Here is a 17,077-nt window from a genome sequence, read left to right as displayed (position 1 = left end):
ATATTCCATATTTGTGAAGTCTTAATGTAAGACATTGTCTTGATGTGATGCACTTGGAGAAAAATGTATGTGATAGTTTGATTAGAACACTTTTCAGCTTTAAAGGCAAGACAAAAGATACTAAAAAATCCCGTGAAGATTAGGTTTTGATGGGTATACGATAAGAATTAGCCCCAAAAGAAGTAAGAAATATAACCTATTTGCCTCAACATGTCACGCTCTATCTAAAAAAGAAAATAAAAGTTTTTGCAATTGTTTGCAGGGTGTCAAAGTTCTCTAATGGTACTCATCAAATGTGAATAAACTTCTGTTAGAGAGTGATCACAAATTAATTGAATTAAATTCTCATGATTGTCATGTCTTGATACAAAGACTTATGCCAGTGGCTATCCGTGGTATCTTACCAGAAATGTAAGGATGACTATAACCGAATTGTGCTTTTTCTTCAATGCTATATGTATTAAAGTTATAGATCTTGGAAATTTAAATGAACTCGAACATGAAGTTGCAATTATATTGTGCCAATTATAGATGTTTTTCCCTCCATTATTCTATTATAGTTCACGTTGTTATTCATCTAGTAAGGGATATTAGAATTTGTGGTCCAGTTTATTTGCGGTGGATGTATCTGGTAGAGCGTTACATGAATATTTTTAAAGGGTATACAAAGAATCATCACCGTCCAAAAGCTTCGATTGTAGAAAGGTACATAACAAAAGAAGCTATTGAATTTTGCACAAACTATTTATCATATGCGAACTTTATAGGAGTTCCCAAGACATGTCATGATGAATTTTATGATGGTAGAGGTATTCAAGGTTTAAATGTTAATACATTTAATCGACAAATACTTCTTCAAGCACATTTGTATATATTGAATAACCTTAGTGAAGTTAATCCTTACTTGACCGCACACAAAGCTCTTATAAAGGAAAAATACCCCTGGATGAATAAAAATGGTTGTTGACGGAGCATAACCGAACTTTCATAGATTGGTTTAATGAAAGTATTTCTAAAGAGAGTGGTGTATCAGATAATTTCAAATGGTTGTCACGTATGCCTAAGTTTAATGTAATTACTTGGAGTGCATACGATATTAGAAAATACTTATTCTGTACAAAATCAAAGGATGATCGTAGCACCATGAAAAATAGGGGCGTTATGGTTGAGGCTTAATCCATGTACTTTTCTAGTTCCAAAGATAACAATATTGTACTAGAATCAAGAGCGTACTTTGGGATCATTAAGGAGATTTTGGAGATTGACTATGTTTCTTTTAAAGTGCCTTTATTTAAGTGCAGGTGAATTGATAGTAAAACTAGTGTAAAAATTGATGAATTAGGATTCACAAAGGTTGATCTTCGAAAGGAAACTTACAAGAATGAACCATTCATCACGGAAAACCAAGCAAAATAAGTTTTTTATGTCACTGATCCATCTACCACTAGATGGTCAATTGTTCTTCAAGGAAAACATATTCCCGATAGTATTGATGAAAATCAAGATTTTAACTATAAGACTTCTTGTTCAGCAACACATGTAAGTCAATCATCTGAAGAAAATGATTTAGATGATGTGCAAGCTATTCGCCGTGATCATCAAGAGGGCATATGGGAAAACTAGTAAGTAAATGGTTTTTTGATTTTGTTTCTTAATCATTTGTTTTAGTTTTGATTTAGAATTATAAAGTGTGTGCTATTTCAGGTTTGCATTTGGTGTTAATCGATGAATATTTCGATTTCAAATTAAGGAATGGGAAAAATGTACAATGTCTTTGTTTCAGGAATCTGCAAAATATGGTTCTGCATTCTGTAATATGGTTATGTAATTCAAGTGCAGACGACTGTAGAAAAAAAACATAACCTCTCGGTTTTTAAAAAAAACTGAGGTAAGAATATTGAAGAATGTTGGGTGCACCATCCAATTATGAAAATGATAAAATGCTGACGCTGGGAGTAGAACCCTCGTGTAGTGATCAGTTCATTTTGATGCACATTCCTTTATGTTTGTACTTAGGCATTTCTATGGTTTGGTTTGTTTATTTTTCTATTTTATTATGTTTTTATATTTTAATTTATTTTTATTGTTATTTGATTTTCGTATTTATTTTTAAGCTTTAGCAGTCTGCACAGAAACGATCATAACTGGAGTTCCAGGAGTCCGATTGAGGCATTCTAATAATCGAAGGAAAGCTAAGAGAAAGAGCTACAATTCTTATGTTTGAGTCGAAGTCAGAATCGGACTGTAGAAGGGCCAGAAAATTCGTTGAAGTTGCAACACTAGTTTTAGTTAAGTTTCGGGTCAATTAGTTTTGGGCCTGGGTCGTCTGTTTGACCCAGTTGGATTGTAAAATGGGTTGTGCTATTGTCCCTTAGGTTAGCAGCCGCGGTACTGTAGCAATCCATCTTCCATTCACGAAAAAATCAAGCTTGTACGAATTGATCCATGGCGAACTAATCCTTTTGAGTTAATCTACCGTGTTCAGGTTCTAATACTATGAGATTAATATAATTTTGCATTATAATTCTAATTCCTTCAATTCTACTTTGTGTTTATCATTTGCTTAATCTGTTTATTCATAGAGTAGATTGTTTGGTTCGATTGATTTATGGTTCCCAAATTTCTATGCGTTTTATCGTATGCTTAATCGTTAATTCGCCTTTTGCTTAACCGAATGCTTAATTCGGCAAACGGGAAATATAATTCAATAAAATTGTTGCGCTTGTCAATTGATTTTGTGATCGAACAGGAACGGAATCCGCTTAGGTTAGTGAAATTATAATAATCGATGATTAGTAGGAACTGAATCGGTAGATTGACTTATTTCATAATCACTTATTTCAAAACAGCTTATCTTCATAATCACTTTTGATAATCATTTTTTCGACCAAACCAAACCCCCCTAAATCGATTTAGCTTTTAGTTAATAAAAATCAAGAATCCTTGCGATACGACTCGAGCCATTGTCGCTGTACTACGTTTTACAAAATACTCGTTTTGAACCCGCGCGCGACAGCGGATCATGTAGTTAATTTAACCCCTCAACATTTTTATAACTGAGGTGATAAGGAGTAACCTTTTATAACGCCCTTGTTTACCTCGCTTCTGTAACCGACATTAAACACATTTCGCGTTCGTTGTTACATGTGTTTTTTGTAATAGTGCTTATTACTAATTGAAGTATAATTGGCTCCTGAGGAACCATCTTTCTTCTTCTGATAATCCCTGATTACAGTGCCCTCTTTCTCTATTGGAGAAGTGTGTTATTTGAGTCTTCCTCAGCCTTTCGTTCTCTTTTACTTATCTCTTCTCTTTTGATTCAACTTAGCTTTCAAGTACCATTTCCAACGCTTTGACTCCTACTTTATATTTTCTTCACTTTTATCTTTGTAATGGCTTATATGAATGATCAACCTATCAATTCAAAAGTAGTTTTGTCGACAGTGGTCTTTCTTTATTTGTGGGGATGGAAATTTCAAATGATTCAAAAAATACCTCTCTAGGGCATATATTCCCGACTCGAGTCCAATGATTATCTCTGATAGCTTTGAGTCCAATGGTGCTTCCACTAAATCTATTTTCAAGAAAAAAATTCTGATTATTCTTCTAGCTTTTTCTTTGATGAAAGCCATGTGAAATCAAATGGTGATGTGAAATCGAATGGCTTATGCTATGAATATGTATATTCTTCCTGATAGAGTGATCGACGATATTGAAAAAATGTTGAATTCTTATTGGTGGGGGGAGGAAATAATAACCGATGAATAAGTTGGATGGCGCGGGATAAGCTTACTAGTACTAATAAGGAGGGTGATTGGGGTTCCATGACTTAAAAGCATTTAACATAGCAATGGTGGCTAAACAGGGGTGGTTTCTTTTGTCTAAACCGCATGCTCTAGTTTCCACAATTTTCAAAGCAAGGTGTTTCCCTAGAATATCTTTCTTTGATGCTTCTCTTAGGTATAACCCAAGATTTATTTGGAGGGGTATTTGGAAAGCTAGAGAAGTCTTAACGTTAGGCTACAGGTGGAGTATTGGTGACTGTAGTAATATCAAAGTGATCAATGAACCTTGGCTTCGAGATATATAAAGGAAGTGTGACTGGACCTCAGAAGCAAAGGGCGTATAACATTATCGTTAATAACCTCATGCTAGAAAATGTTAAATTATGGAATATGGGATTATTACGTGACATTTTTTATTATACAGCGATTCAAGAAATTATTCAGGTTCCGTTAGTGGAAGAAGTAGCGGAAGATAGGTTGGTTTGGAAAGAGGGTCATAATAGTTGCTATAGTGCGAGATTTGGGTATCGAATGTGGTGGAATGCGCGGAAAAAATTCTTTATACAAATATGCCGATAAATTTGAGTAGCATTTGGGACATTAAAGCTCCATCTAGAGTTAAGCATCTTTTATGGATAATTTGTCATGATTGTCTTCCAACTCGAGCTCGACTTCGTCAACATCATGTTTAGTGTCCGGGTGAGTGTGCTTTTTGCGAAATTAATTGGGAAGATTCTATGCATGTTTTCTTTGGGTTGTTTGGTTACCAATCAATGTTGGCGGGTAGCAGGATTAAATAATGTTATTGATCACTGTTTACATTCTTTTTCTAGATGTAAAGTCGATTTTGTTGACATGTACAACAAAGAAGATAGAAACATTACTGGTAGAGCTGCGGTGATGATGGATGTTTTGTAGAAAAATAGAAATGATTTTATCTAGAACGATGAGAAGGAGGTTGCGTCGAAGCTTGGTTGATTGGGTTTCTACAAGTGGCAGGAATGGTTTGAAGTGCAAAAGAAGGTAGAGCGATTCTCTTCGGGTGGTGCAAGCCGTCTAGGCCAAAACCACATGAGTGTCGGAGTTTTCTACTATTATTATGTCTATTCAGTTGCTATTAGTAAATTTTTCTAACTTTGAGTTTGGGTTTGTAAAGCATCAAGCAAATATGGTTGCTCATTCGATAGCGAAAGCGGCCAATTCTTGAATTAGACGTAATCTTATTTATAATGCTTCTCCTTGTATTGAACTTTTGATTCATAATAAAAAAATGGTTTTGTTTTGTTAAAAAAAAAAAAAGTATGAACATGTTTACATTAAGAGTTGGCATGGTCTTGATTTAAATTTTGTCTCATTTGGTGACTTGTAATTTGACGTGGTATTCTTATTGGTGGCATATATTACGTAGCTTTTATTAATATATATTTTTGGCTTCTAAAGAATAAAATATTAGGGTTTAGTAGCTTTTATTGATACATTTTTTGCTTTTAAAAAATAAAATATTAAAGGATATCCGTTGGCATATGCATTATTGCATAAACATGATAAAACCACATAAATTGAGAACCAGTTGGCCCCACTCATAAGCTCCAAAGTTCAAAACTCGTGATACATCTTGCAAATGTTCTACACAAAACAAGAGAGAAAGTTTTATTTTTCTCACAGGGCATATAGTTCAAAATGAAACCAACATTATATATTCTCTACTTTGGTCAGAGCGCATGTATTATTCATTTATTAGGATAGTTTACAAATGATTAGGTGTATACATGTGAAATTGTGAGGCTGAGATTAATTTAGCGGTTGCAAAAACAGCTAGAAAGTTTGTGTAATTTAATTTAATCAACATTATGTGCGTAACCTATTTGTTTTGTTCGGAGTTTAATACACAATAAAATTAGTAGCTTACATGTAAAAAAATGCCGATATTACGGTGAATTCTTATCTACCAACTTAAAAATTTGGGTAAAGTTACCTTCAATGTAAAATGTCTTGGAAACAACCAAAAAGTATACTATTTAATAATTAATTAAAATAAAATAAAATAAAATGATATAATGTGATTGGTTTTTTTTTTTTTTTTAACTGCTGCTGCATTAACAGAAAAGAAAAACAGTTACAGAAAGGATAGGGGGGCCATACCAAAACCCTATCAATAAGTCACAAACCTAAAGAACGGCAAACCGAGCCGGTTCTTAACAAAATCGGTCCTTAAGAAGGAGGGTATGGAAGAAAAACAAGTATAATCAGATAAGGATAACCCAAGATTAGCGAGAGCATCCGCGCAACTATTCCCTTCCCTAAAGATATGAGAAACCATGAAATTCCATCTAGAAACAATATCTATACAATTCAGCCACCTATTCCGAATCTGCCAAGGGACTTTAAGCGGAGAAGAGAACGCTTTGACTACGGCCGTCGAGTCCGTTTCCAGCCAAATGTTTTTCCAATTTCTCTCAAAGGCGAACTCAATTGCAAGAATAGCACCGAGGAGTTCGGCCGTGAGAGAGTTGGCACCGCTCAAAGAAGAAGCAAAAGCTCCCAAAAAAACACCGTCACTGTTTCTACCAATCCCACCACAACCAGATAAACCCGAAGAAATAACGGCACCGTCACAATTAATTTTAATCCAACCTCGAGGAGGGGGCTTCCAAATAACCTCCACTATATTCGGCGCTCTGGGCGGACGGATAGCGACATTGAACTTTTTAATAATCATGAAATCATCCATATTAACAAAAGAGGAAGCAACAGAACTATTCCCAGCCAAAGAGACAGCAGCAGTAATGTAGGAGATGGAAGAAAAAACAGAGCAAAAATTGTTTTGAAATCTAACCTTATTCCTTGCCATCCAGATAGTGTTCAAGATGGAGATGAAAGCACCTATCGAAACCGTTTTCCGTTTGGCAGCATAAGACTTTCGACAAATACTCCAAAGGTCGGACCATCCGGAGATAGGGAGAGGAAGATTGAGCATCGTTTGATACCAATTCCACAGATAAGAGGCATAAGAGCAGTCGAAAAAAAGATGCTGATCCGTTTCTTCTGCCGCACTACATAAGACACATTTGGAGGCCATAGCGAAATTCCTACGTCTCCATTGCTCATCCGTAGGCACCTTTCGGTGCAAGAGTCTCCAAACCAAACTTGATTTGGATGGAGGGATTGATTTGGACCAAATCCACCTCCACCACTCTTTCTGGTCACCTTTTGTCCGCTTAAACTCATAGGCTGTCTTGGCAGACATATCTCCAAACTGAGAATGTATCCAAACTCTCGTATCATGTCGATTAACAATGGGAATGAAACACTTGGATATTTGCAGCTGCAGATTAGGAGGAATAGGAGTCACAGCTTTAGAGAAGTCCCACTTACCATCAACTATGATGCTGCCGACATTTTGATCGATAATCGACTCCGGATCAGCCATACTACAAGACAGCGGCACACCACACCAATGATCAAACCACAAACTAATATCCGCACCATCTCCAAGGCACCCCAAAGAATTAGCAAAAACAATGGACACCTCCGACCTAACGCTAGACCAAATGGAAGAGAAAATGTGATGCTTTATGACCTTATTCTTCCGCAAAACATGCTGCCTCATGAGGACAGCCCAAGATTCCGTGGACGAAAAGAGATCCCAAGCCAACTTTAAATTCGAGGCTTCATTAAGCTTAAAAATCGATCTCAATCCAAGCCCTCTCTCATTAAAAGGAAGACACATAGAGCTCCAACCAACAGTAACCACTTTGTTTTTGGAGGAATCACCACTCCAAATGAAGCACTTAATCGCTTTCTCAATACGACGAATAAGAGAAATGGGCCACGAATATATCGACATGCTATGAGTTAGCATTCCTTGAATAGTGGACTTTACTAACTCCACCCTTCCTGCAAAAGACAAGAGGGAGCCTTTCCAAGAAGACAACTTTGTGATGATTTTATCGGCTAAAGGCTGTAAAAAGGCAGCCCTCGGTTTACCTTTGAAAATCGGGACGCCAAGGTAAGAGAAATGATGAGAACCTAATTTGAAACCGGATAACGCAGCCAGGATGTTCAGCCTAGAAACCGACATCGCTCCTCCAAAAATGAATGATTTGTCACAGTTCACCACTTGGCCCGAGACTGCAGCGTAATCCTGAAAGGCTGATATGAGAGTTTTGACATTTGAAATTTTACCTTTACAAAAAATGAGCACGTCATCCGCGTACAGAATGTGAGACGGAACCTGTGAGTTGTTAGGCCCTTTGATTAAGTCTAGCTTATGGGAGGAGACGAGATTCTGCAGCAGCCTACTAAGAACCTCTTCAGCGAGGCAAAAGAGCAACGGGGACAGCGGGTCTCCTTGCCTAACACCGCGAGAGCACTTGAAATAACCGCTAAGAGCACCGTTAATATTGATTGATAGATTTGCCGACTTGAGAATACTGCTAATCCAATCACAGAAAATATTATTAAAACCGAATTGATGAAGAACTTTCAGCAAGAAGCTCCAGTCAAGAGTATCGAAAGCCTTTGCTATATCCACCTTGAAAGCTAAATTTCCACACCAAGCTTTAGAGTCCAGCATATTGAAGGCCTCCGAAGCCAAACCGATGCAGTCATGGATATGTCTACCATGGATAAAACCCCTTTGCTCCGTAGACACAAGAGAAGACATAATAGCCGCTAGCCTATCTGCGATAATCTTGGAAATTATTTTGAATTTGAAGTTGGAAACTGCTATTGGCCGAAATTGATCAAGAGAATTAGCTCCCGAGACTTTAGGGATAAGAATGATGGTGTTAGAGTTGAAACCGGGCAGCACCCAGCCGGAATCAAAGAATTGAAGAACCGCCTTTGACACGTCACCTTTGATAATGTCCCAATATGTTTGGTAGAAAACAGCTCCAAAACCGTCCGGGCCAGGGGCGCTATCTTTGTTCAGACTAAAAACTGCAGCCTTAATTTCCTCCATAGAAGGGAGCAGCGTCAACATAGCATTCGTGCTGTCATCCACCAAAGACGAGATATTATCCTCCACTAGCTTGAAATCCTGCAAAAGAGCAACGTTAGAGGAAAAGAGAGTTTCAAAATAGGTAACGGTATATTCCGCTATATCCTTAGTATCAGTGAGCAGTGTTTCTCCGTTCATCAACATAGAAATAGGCCGAAACTTTTGTTTAATTTTGGATATTCGATGAAAATAGCCCGTGTTGCGATCCCCCTCGAGCTGCCACTTGACTCTGGCTTTCCCTTTCCAGAAGTGTTCCTCTATGACTAAAGCCTTGGTTAGGCTTGTTTGTGCTTCCATCTCTTGTTTTTTAAGTACCTCGCTGATACCTTCCTGCTGTATACGATCTTGGACAGAAAGAAGATTATCCTCTGCAGCTTTAACATTGTTAGTGACGTTCCCAAAAACATTTCTATTCCATCCTCTAAGATCCCGTTTCAGAAGCTGAAGCTTTTTGCTAAGCACAAACATAGGGCAACCAATAATCTCCTGGGACCACGTCGACTCAATAAGATTCCTACATTGATCATGAACTGTCCACGCACTCAAGAATTTAAACTGATTGATAGACCTACTGCAATTAATGTGAAATTCAAACAGAAGCGGATAGTGGTCGGAGCAGACTTTGGCTAAGGTAGACACTGACAGATTGCTGCAAGAATCAATCCAAAGGAGGTTCCCAAGGCACCTATCCAGTCTTCTTTCAACCGTCATCGGTGGATCACGCTTATTGGACCAAGTAAACTTAGCGCCAATGGTAGGGAAATGAACGAGATGATTAGAATCAGACCAATCTTTAAATTCTGCCATGGGCTTCTTGGAAGGACTATTCCTCCCTCTATGCTCATGAGCACCAATAATAGAATTGAAATCGCCAAAAAAAGACCAAGGCAAATTGTGAGCAGATTGCAGATCATTGAGGTCTTTCCACAGCTCCCGCCTTTGAATGATATTTGTAGAAGCATAAACAACCGCTACAGCCATCAAAACGTTATCAAAAGAGAACGAGAACGCGAGAAATTGATCTGATTCAGCAATAATGTTAGGACAAAGATCCAAGTTGCAGAAACCCCAAAGGGAGGGGTGCACCACATTGTTGACCGAGAACGGTTTGAAACCTAATCTATGAAACCAATTGGTAGGGAAATTAGCGAAATCCAGCTTCGGCTCCGCTATGAAAATATAATCAGGATTGTGGAGCTTAATCAATCTCTTCAAGGATAATCTAGAAGGAGCATTAGCCACACCCCTAATGTTCCAATAAAGGCACTTCATGGGAAAGACAGGACTGGTCCTGCTTGAGACCTTGAAAGGGATTTCGATTTATTTCTGGCTGCTTGTTTCTTCTTTAGGATGGAAACCGCGTTTGTAAAAGCCCCGTCATTGAGCACTGGTTCTTCCTCAAGGTCACCAATATCAGCCCAAGAATTGTGGAGTAAAATAGCATTCTCTTTCTGAACAGCTTTCCCTCTATCCACATCTATTTGGGTAGGACCTACAAACTCTGAAAGTTGTGTTTCTGAATCATCAGGTGGTTGAGAAATGAAATTCAATGGGTTTGGTACTAGAATAGGAGCCACGGGAGTAACCAGAGTACCATCATGTGGCATCACCTCCTCATCAGCAGTGTTGCTCACAACGGCCACCGCCTCAGTAGCCTGAGTTTTCTGAACATAAGTAGCCTTTGCCTTAGGAACCTGAGGAGCGACATGTTTCTGTAGCATCTTGCAGTCGTACATAGCATGACCTATCTTTCTGCAGTGCTCACAAAAATGAGGTAGATTTTCGTACTCAATATCAGCAAAAAAAGCGAAACCTGTCCGTTCTACTAGTACGTTGTGGTTCAGAGGCTTTGTGAGATCCATGTCTATGAGAACACGAACATATTGACCAAAAGTACGATCCATTCTCGATTTGGAGGACGCTGCATCGATGCAAATGGGTGTACCTACACAGCTGGCAATAGCGAAAAGAATTCTCGGTCTCCAATACTCCTGCGATAGCCCAAAGAACCTGACCCAAACCTGTGCCGAAGTGTTGCTCTGCAGAGACGGATTGAAATCTTTGGTCCAAGCAAAAAGCTTTAGCGACCCAGGGTGTAAGCTGATGGCCCCAGAGGCACGAACCCTTCTCATGTCTTCGGTGTTAGCAAAAGTAAATTCGTAGTAGCCTTTACCCAAAGACAGCACTCCCCAGTTCTGTACATCCGGCCAGAGAAGAGATAACTTTTCTTTGAGAGCAAGCACTGTTAGCGGAGTCGAACCCTTTGGCCAAAGGACTCTGCCATGGAGGTTGTTTTTACATTCTGCAATACCAGCTTCATATTCTTCCTCGGGGATAGTTATGGAGGGACGGTCACCTTTTATGACCGGATTTGGAAGTTGTGATAGAGGAATGTCGCAAACACCTTTTAGAATCTGAGCAAAAGATTTGGAATTTTGGGGCTTCGATCCCGAATTGGAAGGAGCTTGAAGAGGGGAAGATTGCTTGGCACACGAAGGACCAGAAACGGATTTGACTCTGGTTTCCGGAAAGAGGTCGTGGACCTCCATAGCAGCCGGCGCTGGACCTAATTTCTCCAAGTTGTTCTTCTCATAGATTTAGACCAAACATGCAGGGACAATTATTTTCAATGTTGTCTAGGTCATATAATGTGATTGGTGGAAGATACACTACCCATCTTTTTGTAATGGGTAGAGAAATTGTCCCCCGATATTATTTAGTGGTAGGATATTATGTCAGTGGTTTAAACATGAGATATCACAATTATGTGATAGGATATTAGTTAAGACATTTAAACATGAGATTTTACAGTTATATAAGAGTGACTTTTATGGTTATGTCATTTCATTTACACAAAAAATTAATTTGAATATAAATAAATAATTGATCTAGTATAGTTTTTATTAAAAAAATTACGAAATCTAAATCAAATAAATTGATAAAGAATGAGTTGATTTTATTCAATTAAATCAATTGATGTTTTCAAAGTTTTTAAAAACTTAATAAATTATATTTTTTTATTATAGATTTTATATTGTTAAAGTGCACAGCTGATGATTGGTTTTAAGGCAATTGTATAATGGATTGAGTTCCAACCAATTTAGACTTATTGTTTGTCAAATCATATGTAATGTGTGAAGATGGGAGATTTTATGTTGATAATTAAGAGCTGAATCTAGAATTTTTTATCAGAGTCCTAGCCTAGAAGAGTTGTTTTGATGGGTAAGTCCATTTCCAGGAGGAAAATAAATCCTATGCAGCTTTTTAGGTCCAGCGTTTCCTCATGTTCTCATTTAATGGTTGAAATTTTATCAAAAACTAATAAACAAAAAAATGCAGTTTTGAAAAGAGTGAAAAATTATAGATAAAAGGGTGTGATGAGAGCAGAAGAGAATTGGCTGGAGAGAATCCAGGTCCTTCGAGAAGAGCTCATCTAATGTTTAAGTTTAAATTGGCATTAAACTTAAATCAGGGCCAGTCCTTTGAATTTGAGTGCCTTGGGCGAATCAAAAGAAAGAGTGGTGCCCCTATAATTTTTTTAACAATAAATACATAAGGACAAAAGAAATAATTAGATAAAAAACTATTTTCATTTGACATTGTGCAAAGAGAATACATGTATGGATCTTTGAATCAATGTCTATACTACATCAAAATATAAACCACTATAAAGAGAGTTATTATTATTATTATTATTATTATTATTATTATTATTATTATTATTATTATTATTGATCCGGTCTTTTTTCCTATAAAAAATTGACCAAACCCTTTAAAATTATTTAAATATCATTCTCTTAGTATTTTTTGTTGCAAAATCAATAATAATTTGGTCATAATCAAGGTTCTTCAAAAAATTATTTTCAATTGAAATCAACGCAAGACTACTTAATCTATTTTGTGACATAGTAGATCTCAAATAATATTTTAATAATTTTAATTTAGAAAAACTTCTTTCAGCAGATGCAACACTGATAGAAATAATCAATATTATTCTATAAGCTATGCATGCATTAGGAAAACAATTAAAATTCTTTAAAGAACTCAAAATCATATAGCTTGATTTTGATTCAACGGTTAAAACTTCTTTAATAACTTTCAATCCTTCAAACAAAATTTCACCATCAAGATCAAGAGAATCGTCATGTTTTAAAAAAGTTTCAAGATTTTTTCAACATGCTTTCAAGTCCCTATCAGATAATGATCTAAGCCTTTCAGTACTAAACAAGAATCTAAAAATATTTTCATATGTGCTATACGGATCAAATATTCTATCAAGTGAAATGATTGTTTGATATACAATATATAAGAAATAATGATTTCGAAAAAACTCTTTAGCAGACTCAAGATTCAGTTGTGTGGGTTGAGATGGATTTTCATCATAATGTTGTTTTCTAGGAATTTTAGTGCCTTAATTAAATTCTTTAGTTGCTAAAATTATGAATATATTAATTAATTTTATTCTACACTATATTTTATTTATGAGAAATTACATTCTCTTATTAATTTTGATTTTATAGTGGCCTTATAATTTTGTTAGCCAATATTTTTTTAAGAAAATTCTAGCAAGTATTTTCATAAAAGAAAGTTTTCTTTTAATACATATAGGGATAAAAAAAAATTGGTGCCCCTAAAATTATGGGGCCCTGGACTCCCGCCCCGTGAGCCCGTGCTTAGGGCCACCCCTGACTTAAATGATATTAGGGGTCCAACATATTATAATATTATATATAAACTATAATACAATATCAAAATTATATAATTCAATATTTTATTAAAAATATATAATTTAAATTAAAATATTATATATAAGTTATCAGTAAGTTTCGATTCTCAAACAATACAATACCAAAATTTGATATGGCGGAACTAAACACCCTTTAAATTTCATAGTAACTAATATCATACAAGCAAACAAAAGAATTCATAAAGAATAAATTATTTTAATTATCTTTATTTTATGCATTATCTTTATATTATTATTTTTATTTTACACTTTAAGATAATAAAAATGAATTTAAAAATAGTGTATTGTCGATGTAAAACATTTTATATAATCGGTGCATCACAACTCATAAAAAAAAATATGTTTTATATATAATTTAAAGAAAAAATCAAATTTCTACAAAAATTAGTAACACGATTATGATTATGATTTTACTGCTTTCAGTATATTTTCATTAAATTCAATACGTTAATAGTAGTTAATAATAATATCATTTTTTAATTACTTACCATTTTTGGTCTAAAATATATGTAAAACAAATAAATAAAAAATAAGCGCAAGAAAGTCAAATGCGATAGTTAATAGAGTGATTGAGGGAATTTATGAAAAATAATATGATGATAAAGACTAAATAGTATAAAAATCAGCCACCCCTTAACAAATGAAAATTAAAAAAAAAAGAATAGGTGAAGAGGACACGAGAACGTGACGCCGTTGTTGTGTTTTTGGACGGAGCGGTAGTGCAGCATTGTCTTTGTCTGTATTGATAACGAAACCGTCCAAAAAGCAACACAAAACCATTCACATCATTCATCAATCACCATCACCAACCTTATTCTCCTCTTAACCCAATACTCTATAACCTTACTTAATTATACTCCATTTCCATGGAGCCACGGCCCACATAATATTGTATTGCACATTCCTATAATTAATATTATCATTCTTATACCTATCTAATTATCCAATAATTAATCCTTAGCATTAGTAAGATGAAATTGAAGTTTACAATGAATGTAGTTAGGTGCAAACATGACCATATTTTTAGGATGTGCAAGACGATCTACACTATTTCACAATTTTTTATGATTAAGTTATGAAAAAAAAACTTCAATACACATAATTGTTTTTACAAATTAATTGAAAATAACTTCAACTTTTTATAAAAAATCTCTCAAAATTTTAAATCGATTCTGCGTGCAAACGATTTATGTATTGAACTAAATGCAGTCAAATTTTTTCCCTAACTTTAATCAAAATTTCTTAAGATGAAAGATGAAATTGATCTCTTTAAATTAATTTACCGCAAGGTTGAATGCCAAATTTTTGTTTATAAAAAAACCCAAATAAAACCGTGGAAATGGAACATGACATTGACGTGGAAATGATCTACAACATGTTGGTTACCGATGGGTCACTACTCAATTCAATAATGAGAAGTGAGGAACAGCAATTACAGCTGTATTCGGTGGACCCATCACGTGACAAATAAGGATTTTCGATTGGCTAACAAAGAAGGTGCGGCGGGTAAGCTTTTAAAATAATTGAAAATGCTTATTTTAGAAGTCATTTTAGGCTTTATAGACATACACAAATTGACCATTTCCATTTTCATGTAATTGTTTCTTTTCTTGGTTGAAAAACAATCCTATCACGTATTTATTCTACTCCGATATGTTATGCTTTGGCTTTTCTTTGTTACAGTTTCACATCGTGGATTCGTGGTATCATAGATCCTTGCGGGGTTGTATGGACTAATATGCATTTCTTACGAAAGTTAGTGTTTCAAGACAAAAATACAAAGGAGAGAGAGAGACAATCATTTGCTTGCCATGTGCAGGGAACCAAAAGGAAAAAAAGGGAAAAGGAGAGTCAGAAAAAGGTGAGGTGATTTTGGAGCTTATTAATAATTTAACTTGTTCAATTAATACTAACAGAGATAATGATATATTTATTTACAAATCACTGACACCATCTCCAATGGTGCAAATCATTTTTGAATTTTTTATGGATTCCACCAACCATATCATCTCAAAATAACTTTACTTCATAAATTAATTTGATTGGGTACCACAATTTTTTACTAGTTACATTGCAATGCAATTGTACTATTACATGGCAAATTATTTCAATATTTAATTATTATATTGATGTCCAGCTGGAGAACTCAAAGGAAAATACTACCATTGGAGATGCTCTAACAAAAATAATTTTTATGAATTAAATTAATATTTTTGAAAAATAAATTAAAATAATTTGAAAATTTTCAAAGCTAAGTTTTTTATTCATATTTTATATTTCAGTCTAGTTTTTTCATGTTATTTTATATATATTATAGACCGGTCAAAAGCACAGTACAAGAGTTCAGTCATACACAAATTCAATCAAACTTATTTAACGTATACAGTCATAACACGTGAGATTTAAAGTACAATTTTTTATTTTCACTTTTCAGTATATTCATTTAGGACTCCGTAATTGACTTGAGCGTTGGAGTGCTACCTTTACAGGTTCACTCTGTGATGCTATACCAGAGATCAACATTATTGATTCTAGATTCTTATGTCATTAACCACCACCAATTCTAGTTTCGTAACTTAACAGTGATGTCGTTTATGTGAACTTCTACTATCTAACTCCATGAACAAATCACTCTCATTCCAAGTATGTATCTCTATCAGTACCACCATGAGATAGAGAGAAGAGCCTCCTACATTGCAGCTAAAAACTCTGTTGAATTATCCGACCTTTTACCACCTCAATTCCCTGTCATCTATGAGATCTGAAACTATCGTTGGTATGCTCGAAGAACTCTTATGCGTGAGGGCTCTCCCATGTTGTACTTGTTAAGAAAGCCTTTGAAAAAGTGGAGGGGGCGTGTGTAGGTTATGTCGAACATGGTTCGAGTATGCCTGAAAGACTTCAAGTCATTGCCTAATGTAGATGAACATGTAAACGACTCACTCGACTGTATGTCATCTTCATTCATTATCAAGTAAGTCAACCATATATATACTAGTTGCACAATTATATCCCTCATACGGGGGTGCGTAGATGCAACAAACTAAAATATGATAGATGAGGTCGGACGAAAGGAAACTAGGATAACACCAATAACCCGCCATGACTCATATTATTTCGAACATAACTTGACCGCTAGATGATCAGGCGCGGAATGCCTCGAGTCGATCATCTGGGTAATCCATACCAATACTCCTCAATTACATGGTCTATTGGGGGAAGAAATTGAAAGGAAGTTGCACAGGCCTTATTTGTTGTTCTCCTAGCAAGATAAGTAGTCTTCTAGGTTCTTTAAAATTGAATAAATAAATCTTTCAACTATAAGAAATATTGTGTGTACGTATATTATTATAACCCTCGGGAATATATCATAGACTGTGTTTCTGAAGCTGGTTAAGTTACCAACTTTGCAAAACACGCTTAAAGCGCACTTGGCGCACCCCACTCTTAGGAATTAGTCACTCCAAGAGCATAGGCAGTGGATCCTTGGACACATACACCCAAAACCAAAATAAAACTTAGGGATGGGGATAAGGACCCCAT

General features: G+C 35.6%; 1 protein-coding gene across 1 annotated transcript; it reads right to left on the bottom strand.

Moving 5' to 3' along the window:
- Nucleotides 1–5,937: 5,937 nt before the first annotated feature.
- On the bottom strand, nucleotides 5,938–10,059 carry LOC131614798 (uncharacterized). Its single transcript, XM_058886349.1, has 3 exons — nucleotides 8,882–10,059; nucleotides 7,971–8,776; nucleotides 5,938–7,871 (listed from the first exon to the last, which is right to left on the bottom strand). The coding sequence occupies exons 1-3, from the start codon at nucleotides 10,057–10,059 to the stop codon at nucleotides 5,938–5,940; spliced, it is 3,918 nt and encodes a 1,305-aa protein (XP_058742332.1).
- Nucleotides 10,060–17,077: the final 7,018 nt, after the last annotated feature.

The sequence above is a fragment of the Vicia villosa genome, linkage group LG6 (genome assembly GCF_029867415.1).
Source record: "Vicia villosa cultivar HV-30 ecotype Madison, WI linkage group LG6, Vvil1.0, whole genome shotgun sequence".
Classification (NCBI taxonomy): domain Eukaryota; kingdom Viridiplantae; phylum Streptophyta; class Magnoliopsida; order Fabales; family Fabaceae; genus Vicia; species Vicia villosa.
The sequence above is the reverse complement of the archived record's forward strand: the minus strand, read 5'-3'. Positions and strand labels throughout refer to the sequence as shown.

Bases quoted from the DNA above. Each gene is read 5' to 3' on its own strand.
- LOC131614798 (XM_058886349.1), bottom strand. From the start codon at position 10,059: ATGAAGTGCCTTTATTGGAACATTAGGGGTGTGGCTAATGCTCCTTCT. The intron at 8,777-8,881 runs ATATACCGTTAC...GGATGACAGCAC, and splicing joins GATACTAAGGATATAGCGGA to GAATGCTATGTTGACGCTGC. The intron at 7,872-7,970 runs GTAAAATTTCAA...TCATTTTTGGAG, and splicing joins CGTGCTCATTTTTTGTAAAG to GAGCGATGTCGGTTTCTAGG.